At 28.7% G+C, this 9,639-nt stretch overlaps 1 protein-coding gene across 1 annotated transcript in view; it reads right to left on the bottom strand.

The window, feature by feature from the left end:
• Nucleotides 1–4,573: 4,573 nt before the first annotated feature.
• The window catches only part of LOC126744564 (gamma-aminobutyric acid type B receptor subunit 1), a 371,298-nt gene continuing 366,232 nt past the window's right edge, over nucleotides 4,574–9,639 (bottom strand). The window contains exons 12-15 of the mRNA XM_050452020.1: nucleotides 8,974–9,213; nucleotides 8,687–8,911; nucleotides 4,969–5,106; nucleotides 4,574–4,910 (exon numbers count right to left, since the gene is read on the bottom strand). Of these exons, the coding sequence (XP_050307977.1) occupies nucleotides 4,662–4,910; nucleotides 4,969–5,106; nucleotides 8,687–8,911; nucleotides 8,974–9,213 (852 nt within the window). The 3' untranslated portion in view covers nucleotides 4,574–4,661. The remainder of the gene's footprint in view (nucleotides 4,911–4,968; nucleotides 5,107–8,686; nucleotides 8,912–8,973; nucleotides 9,214–9,639) is intronic.

Raw genomic sequence — 9,639 nt, 5'->3', positions numbered from 1 at the left:
CTGCTTGGATGCCACAAGTTTAACATGTAATATCTCAGGAACCTCCTGGAGTTCTATAGTATTATATTTTATAGATAAGTGCATATTCCTGTAAAATTTCTGCACGGTTTCTCTCTATTATTAGAACAACAATAAAGTAGTGATTTACTTATTTTGTTGGGTGTTATGTCTATTTTATAATAAAAATCAACCTCAGGTGCTCAAATATTTAAAAAAAAAGAGAAAATAGACCTATTCATGTACTCAAAGAAAATATGAACTTAAATCTTTAAGGATACATTTCGTTATGTTTAATTTAGTGTAAGTTAAATAAATTTTAAATAAAATAATTTACTTGAGGTATAATAGATTTGTTTTATATACCCATGAGCTGAGGTTTTCTCTATCGATCTCTGATCTCGTTTCAATATCCTACCTAACAAAATGCCAAAACTAAAAAATTACAAAACCTATTTAATTTAATAAAAATACCTATTTTCAACTCACGTTTCGGTAGTTATATTTACTACCCTTATCAAGGTAAATAAAATAAAAATAAAAAAAAATAGAGAAGGATATTAATTTTTTTTTAACCTCTCGTTTGCCTTTTTACTCTGATCCTTAATTCAAAATTAATTTTAGTATATTTTTTTTTCATTTAATAATTATATAGGGTAATAAGCTGTTTTAAAAAGCAACACATAATTTAAAGGTTTCTTTAAAAAAAAAAAACTTGTTCTTTTTAAAGGCTTACTTAATTACTCCAAAAATTCCGCCTAAATTAAATAAAACTTCAGCCATAGAAAATGCAACGGAAGACTTACCAAGGGATTAACAAGACGAATTTAGAATAGGGACAAAAAAGAATTTAAAAAACCAAAAATTAAAGAAAATTTAAACGCTTTAGAATAAAGAGCTTTAAAAACACTTGAATCCGATAACACTATTAAAATTCTTCTTGCAGATAAAGGTAATGCTACTATTCTTCTTAATATTTACACTTATTAAAATAAGTAATGATGGTAATTATTTTAAATTACCTAACTATTCTACAGAAAAGATTAGAAGGTAAACTAATAATTTACCTGAAAAACATAAGAACAAATTTTCTGATTTCTGATTGATAGATAATTAATTCTACATAATAGTAAAAAAGCACGTTTTTATGGTTTTGCAAAAATACATATATATAAAATATATTATAATAAATATTCCTGTAAGACCTATAGTTAGTATCATAAATTCACCTACTCATCCTGGTGCAAAATATCTTTTAAATATCTTAATTCCATGCACTAATAATTCTGATTCTTATGTTAAAAATTCTCCACACTTTTTAAAATAACTTTCTACAATTTCTCTTAATCCCCATGGTCTTTTGGTAAGTTTTGACGTTGTTAGTCTTTTTACTAGTTTTACATGTTTCAGTTAATAAAACTTTAAATGTTGTTAAAAAATAAATTAAAAAAAGATGATAATTTAGCAGAACACACTACAACTTTAGAATTTTTAACCTATTGTGTAAAAACTACCTATTTCCAATATATTAACGAATTTTATCAAGAAAACTTTGGGTTTTCCTTTTTTACCAAGTTTAAGTAATATTTTTATGGAAAATTCTAAATTATTAGTACATTTAATAAAAAACATAAAATATAGTGGCGGTACACTAATGATATTCTTTTAACATATCATCATGATGAAATAGACCTTAATAATTTCTTAAATTACATTTACTATAAAGAATCTATTATAAAATTGACACTTAAAAAAGAGGCTGATTGTCAGATTTGTTTTGTTAATATTTTAAATAAAAATGATTTAGGAAATTTTGAAACTAGACTTAACACTAAAACCAGTCCATAGTATGACTTAATTTTAATCATTTAATTATGGTAAAGAGAGGAGTGGTAAAAAATTCAAATGGTCGTGCAAACATTATTTGGAATAATCCACATTTAACAACTGAATAAAATTTTAGTAAAGATGTCTTAATACAAAATAATTATCAAAAAGAATTTTTTAAAAACTCCTTTAGAGAATTTGATAATTTGCGGATAAAACTAAATTAACCACTTTTTGCCACATATCTTAGTCTACAATTTATTCCAGGTTTTTCTGATAAAATCAAAAGAATTGCTAAGAAATTTAACATAAGAACTATTTTAAATTCGCAAAATAGATTAAAATATCTATTAGCAAAAACTTCTTTTTAATGAAAATGAATTTAATTAAAATTTAATATATAAAATTCCTTACCATACTTGTGGTCAATTTTACATAGGTGAAAACAAAAAAAATTAATGAACATAAATTACCACAAAAAAAGGTAAAAGATAAACAGTGCTCATCAAATAACCTTTGAAGGAGAACTGGTAAATCAAGGAGTGGTTATTGTACAAAAATTTAATAAATATTTTGTAGATAGTATCGGCAGTATTATTTAAAATATCCACAATCTCCAAATATGATAACTCATTTTACCAGGGCCCCTTAACCTAATAAGTTCTTATCCGAGTTTAAAAAAATTTCAATGAAAAGAGTGAAAGAAATTTTAAAAAACGTAGGAGGAAGTAAGAGTTATACATCCAAGGTTGTGTTGTCTGAGGTATCTTATGCTATAGGTGACCGTCTGTTAAATATCATAAAGAGTTCTTTAAGCAACGGTATGTTTCCAGAATCCTAGAAACTGTCTACTGTTATTCCTGTTTCAACAGTACAAAATTCCGTTAATCACAATGAATTCAGACGCATAACCACCGTACCTGTCTATGAAAAGCTCCTTGAGATTTATGTAAAAGAACAACTTCTTGATTTTGGCAACCAAAATTCAATATTCGTTTCTAATCAATAGGGTTTCCGTGAGAATCACTCTTGTGAGTCTGTGGTTGTTGATATTTTTGTGATAATTTTCTCAGAGCCATTGACAGTGATAACTATATTTTAGCAGTATTTTTAGATTTTAGAAGAGCTTTTAGAAATATTTTAATTTAAAAATTAGAAATATTAGAAATTAAGGGTACAGTCTTAAACTGGTTTAAATATTATCTATGTAACAGAGTCCAACGTGTTAAGTATGTTAGTTGTCTGTCTGGTGTTCTTGATGTTAAGTTTGGTGTACCGCAAGACACAGTGTTAGGTCCATTATTGTTTATACTATATATTAATGATATGATAAAAGTAGTCAAAAAATGTAAAATTGTATTATTTGCAAATGATACCATGATTTACACAGTTGGTAAAAATCTAAAAAAACTGGTCTCTTATATAAACACTGATCTTACTAACCTATTTAGCCTCTGCGACAATAAACTGGGTTTAAATACCAATAAATCAAAATTCTGTGTGTTTAACAGAAAATCATAAATAAAATACTTAGGTACTATTTTGGACGCAAACCTAAACTTTCATGCGCATGCTAATTAAATCATGAGGAAGTTTTCAAAGAAAGTTGAATTTATAGCACGCATAGGAAAAAATCTAATTTACATTACAATCAAATTTAATTTACCCCAATATATAATAAACCAATTTGAAATATTACAAAATAGAGCTATGAGACTAATTCTTAAATGTAATCGTTGAACTCCAGTAGATTCTATGTTAAAGGTCCTAGGTATGTTGTCTGTGAACCAAAGAATTATGTTTAATGTTTTTCTTTTTATTTTTAAATTAAAACATCGTCTGATACCAGACTATACCTGTGTAATAAATTGACAGTTTTTAGTGATGTTCACAATTATCATACTCGCAACTGAACAGATTTTCTAGTTGACAGATGTAATACAACTCAGTTGCTTAAGTAGGTTCGGTAGGTTACCGGCTAGTGGTAAATCCTGTGATAGTTTTTTAACGTGTTTAAACGGTTATTGAGAAAATTTGTTCTAGAGATGTATTATTTGTCTTTTATCTTTATTCTGTTTTATGAATTTTATATTCTGTGTTATATAAGTTTTATTTTATAGGTTTAAATTATTTTATGTCATTTTAAGTTTTATTTATTATTTATTTACTTTTAAGATGTTATTTGTATAATTTTATTTTTGCATTGTATATGTTTGTTCCTCTTACCTTTTTTTAAATTCCCACTCATATGTAAATGCATAATCTTAAACGTATTTATTTGCCAACAATACTCGTATCTTATACCAGCACTAATATTGTAATATTATCCTTATTTTTTGGTTATTTAATTTAAGCTTATTAATTTTAATATTATAATAAATGCCATACTATGTATTTTATTTTAAGGTAGCAGATTTTGCTAAATAAAGAAAGATTATTAATATACCATAAATCTTACATGAAACTCAATGATCTTAAAAAATCCAAAATTACACAACATGTAAATTATTGTATTTAAGATTTATTGAACTAAACATATAAATATAATATATAAGTTCATGTTTCTTCTAAGTAAGTTAATAATTAAATTTTTTTCTTTAAATATTTGAGCGTATGAGATTTTTACGATAAAAGTGACATAATACCCAACAATCTAATTATAAATAACTACTCATTATAAATTCATCAGAACAACACAGATTTTGTTTAAGCGTAAATTAAATTCGGATATATGTACATCTAAGAAATAATAATTTTTCTAACCCCAAGCCTGATTTTTCACAAGAGTAACCTTTTCCATTTTAAATTATAGACTTAATAAAACCTTTTTAGGTTGTTTACAAATAACTTTCACTAAACTCAATATCAGACTGACTGTATCTCGAAGACCTCGTGTAAGTGGAAACTCCTCCGCCCAAAGCAGAGTCTGAAGTGCCGGCATCCGTAATGAAATCAGCCACGATCAGCGTGTCCTTACCTTGCATTATCGTCGTTGTGTTCGGTGACACTATTTTTACCCTGTTGATGTTCTGGTTTTTTTCTTTTTCTTGGATACGCTCACGAAGTAGACGAATTTTGTCTTCTTTCTAAAAATATTTTAATTTTTTTAGTAATAGTTAATAATTATTAAATAAAGTTTATTACTTGTGCAATTAGTCGCTGTAGTTCCTCATTGTCACCCAACAATTTCTGATACCGTTCTTCGTCTTCCTTTGAGGGTCGCTCGTCGTGATTGTATTTGCTTTCTGCCTTATCACTAGCTCTACTTAAGACTGCTATTACCTACGGATCAAATAATTTAACATAATGATAATATAAATTTAGTTAAGGAAGTAGTATAATGTATTTTAGTTATATATAGAGTAATAAAGTTTCATTAAGCTTAAATGAACTTATCATTTCTAATCTGAACTTTATCGTCATCGTTTTAAATACACATTAAAAATTATTGAGGACTAATTTCTGATATTCAAGTTCTTCCAGATAGTTCTTGCCCTGAGGTATAGTCGACTTACAAAATTAAAATTTTATTCTTAATAGGATAATTTAAAAAAAAATTAACTCAACAAATTACGAAAATATATGTATTAATAGCTTTTTTATTTAAATTTTTCAAGATATTTTCCAAGGCGAAAGAAAGTTTCAAATAACCATCATAACTTTATTTCACGTATCGGCTTGATTTTTATTTTAAAAGTTTCTTTGGAGTATTATTAAGCTTGTTTTAAATGAAGATAAATTTTTTATTCACATCAGGATAAGAGCCAAGCATGATTCACGTTTTAAGTGTTTTTTTAATTTTTTCTTAAATAAATGTTATTTATGTTTATAATATTTATAGTATTTGTCAGCAGTCAATAACTTCTTCCCGCTGTTATCCTCATTAATTATCAAATGCCAATGACAGCCTTTAACATTTCAAAAACACAACACAACAAATCTACATAAATGTAAATTTTGATCCTATTATATATTTTATACGGAGCGACCGGGAAAACGAATTCCTTAATAAAAAATGTCACTTTTCAAACGTTTAAAAAAAAACGAAATAATGTTAAAGAGACGTGTGTGAAAATGAAACATAACAGTATGCCTATGTGTAAACAGGTTGTTAACTAAACATGTAGCAACAATTTAAGGGATAATTCCTAGGAATATTCTAAGGATATTTTGTCCTTTTACCATCTAAAGTAGTAGGTAGTTCCAAATCTTTCACGTAGCCAAAATAAAAGTACAGCGAGCACACATGACATACCAAGTAATAAAAAAATTAATAATTCCGTTGCTATCTTTTAAAAAAATTCAGATTATTGTAAGCGAAAAAACAATTTATGTCAAAATTTTAGAAAAATTTAGACGTGTTAATACTTAAAATCTTGTTAGTAAAGTCATCTATCGTGAATAAAGAGATGGCTGACATGCATTACATCTATCGACTCCTGATTGCAATTCATTAGAATCTAGTCGGTTGTACCGTGAACGATTTCCTAATCTTATTGTGCCCAATAGAAAAACCTTCCATAGTAGAAGTGGAAGACTAGGAAGGACAACGACAGCAATAACAATAGAACTAGAAGACAATATGCTGGCCATGGTAGAAAAAGATCCAGATACCTCAACTTGAAAAATTTCACTTACTTTAAATGTTTATAACGGGACAATTTAAACGATTCTTAGAGAATATTTGTTGGGTACAATACAGCATGTACCACGTACAACGCCTTCAGGCACATCTTCCTGCAAATTTTCCTTCACGTATTACAATCTGTCAATAGTTTTTGCACACGTTGGTTCAAATTCTTCAACTACTGACTTGCATTTACCTATGAACCCAGTTTCTTAAGAAATTCAATGAGGAATTTTCATAATAACCTTGTTTGAGTAAATTCACATGATGTGCTTAACTTAAAGTAAAGGCTTACTGACGAGGTATGCCGCAACTTTTTGGAACAAACGCTTCCTCAGCTCCGGGAGGATGTACTATTGGATACAAGAAATGCAATGTAGTTTATGCACAAACGCATTTTAGAATTTTGGCTCCACAGTTTTTAACAGTAACATACGGAGATCGCTAGATTGGTCGAGATGGACCTGGGCTATGGCCTGATTTATCTCCGGACCTAAACACCTTGGATTATTTCCTATGAAGACACCTAAAGTCATTAGTTTATACTACGTTAGTGGAAAATGTAGAAGATTTAAGAATTCGGACAATTACTGGATATAACGCAATCAGAAACAACCTTGATGTTTTGAGTTTGGAAGTCGATGAGGGGGATATTGGATTCTTGCATTCCAGCAAGGGGTAGTAATATAATTTTTGTAATAAATAATTCTATTTTGTCCCGTATCTTTGAAACAAAACATTATACCAAAAACCATAAATGGACAAAATATCCTTATGCCCAAGAAATAATCCCTTAAATTTTTCCCATACCCTGTATATTATAATAAAGTATAATAACTCTTTTTTCTTTAAAAAGGGTACCCTTAGGTAACTTAGGTATTAACGTATATAACTTATTGTACTTGTATATAACTTAATGTATATGCACAATGCATAAATACTGTGGGGAACAAAACTATGGAAACATTTTATAAATTAAGTTAAGTAAATTAAAACAAAAACTCTTCATACGGTTCAAATTAGCTGAATGGGAAGGCCAATCCAATTGTCGAATTTTTTCCCTTTGAATGCCAATTCTAAATTAATCAGGAGGTATATCATTATCTATAGGAGAATCCCCAATAATAGTTTTTCTCAGCATCCATATACCTATCAATTTTGATCAACCACTTCCCGATCGCCTAAAATACGCTCCATGCCAGATTTGATAGTTGAAATAAAATACTTTGGGTTCTATATTTAACCAGGAGACTTTTTTTACATATCTTGTGGAATCATCTTTAAATAAATTGAACTGGCTTCTATTGATGAAAAGTGCTTTATAGGATTAAGATCCAGTTAGCAAGACGGCCACTCTAAGACACAGGAACATTTTGACCTTCTAAGAAACATTTTGCAATTCTGCTGGTGTGTGGAGGTGCATAATTTTTTAAAAAAATCGCGAAAACTAGCCTGACTATAGGTTGCAAAACTAAAGCAATATCACTTTGACCGAATGGGAATTAAAGAAATCATATATCCACCCCAAATTATTATAATACCTCTCCTTTGTATTGGGGTAGATTTGGCAGCACAGAGACCAGCTCTATCTCTTAAAACCTAAAAGTTGTAAAGCTCTGGATGATAAGTTGTAGGATTTTTTCTTGCTATTTGAGCTATAGAGCAATGGTACCTTTCTGTACTGACTCTTTCACAACTTCTCCTCGGTTCAATCTTTAGTGGTTCCAGAAACCTTGAATACAATCCCTTGTGAAACCCACGCCATTCTTGCAATCTGCTTTAGTGCTATGCCTAACTCTGATAAAGTAATAATTCTTCCCCTCAAAACTTTTAATAATCCCACGTACTAATATGTTTGAAAATAAATAAATAATAAACTTAATGCGACTTGCAAGCGAAACAGTTGTGTAGAGCGATTAAGAAAACGAATTCTTCAACAATAAATGTAATTTTTCATCGATTACAGAAATTTAGTTATGTTAATTAAACGTATGCGAAACCGAAAGATAACAAAAGCGCAGAACTTTTATTAATTTTTAATATTATACGATAAATTCGACGATAAAAAACCAAAATTCCATTACGATTTGTAAAAACAAGTTTAACATTTTTTACGCTTTATCACTAAAATTACTCAGGTTTGACAAACAAAGAAAGAATAGATAAAGACGTAGATACGGTAATTGTAAAAAATAGTAAAAATATACAGGATGTAAATCAAAACCCAGTACTTACCTTAGGTAAAAATATTAGGGCCATACACAAGAAACAACAAAAAGTAATGGCCACCGAAATGAAGGCATAACTGGCATCCTGTTGGCTAGAAATCACCATCGTAACTGGAACAGTGATTAGGCACATAATCACCACATTATAAATAGTGAGAGCCACATATTGTGAATCATTTATTTGCTTTATTTTAAGTGATCTAGTTTCGTAGGCAAGAAACAATCCGAACAACTAAAAAATATATAATTTTTTTATATTTCGCATTTATGTATATTAAAGTGTTTAACAGTTACCAAAACTAATCCTTTATAAGCAAATATGACAGAGAGCCACACGTTATTATGTCTGCTCTCGCAGTGTTCTAGCTCAGGTCGTATTTTCGAATCATCCAGTTCATCTTCAGGCTCTTCCAGTGGAAACAGCTCTATCCGACGCTGTAAGGGATCTAACACTTGCCAAGAAATCATAATAATTAGATCCACTACAAGCAATCCAGATACCATCGAGTACAGCTTCCAGGGTTGTACTTTTTTCTGAAATTAATATAAAATTATGTTTTCATAGGAAATTTAACAAATTAAAGCCATTAGCCATTACATCTATTATTTCTACGCCAGCTATTTTATCTGCTGAAATAAAACGGAAAATTCCAGTAATTTGAGTTGAAAATTCTGGGTAAATATTTGGCAAAATATATAAGCTAAACAAAGCTTTAATTTTTTTTGTTACCTGTTTTTGTATTCAGCTCGTCCGTTTATAAAGCTTAAATTGTAAAATGGGGATTGTCATAAATGAATCAATACCTTTTTTTTTTGGAAGCATGTATTTATATTGCAAAATTTTGTATTTGGTTCTCTGGTTTTAACATTTAATAACGGAGTTTATTTAAAGCAAAAAAAGTTAAAACATCAACATTTTATACATTTATGATTTTGACAACTTTGGACGAAATTAAATAT

This window comes from Anthonomus grandis, chromosome 14, assembly GCF_022605725.1.
Source record: "Anthonomus grandis grandis chromosome 14, icAntGran1.3, whole genome shotgun sequence".
In the NCBI taxonomy this organism is placed as follows: Eukaryota; Metazoa; Arthropoda; class Insecta; order Coleoptera; family Curculionidae; genus Anthonomus; species Anthonomus grandis.
This window is presented reverse-complemented; position numbering and strand designations above follow the sequence as displayed.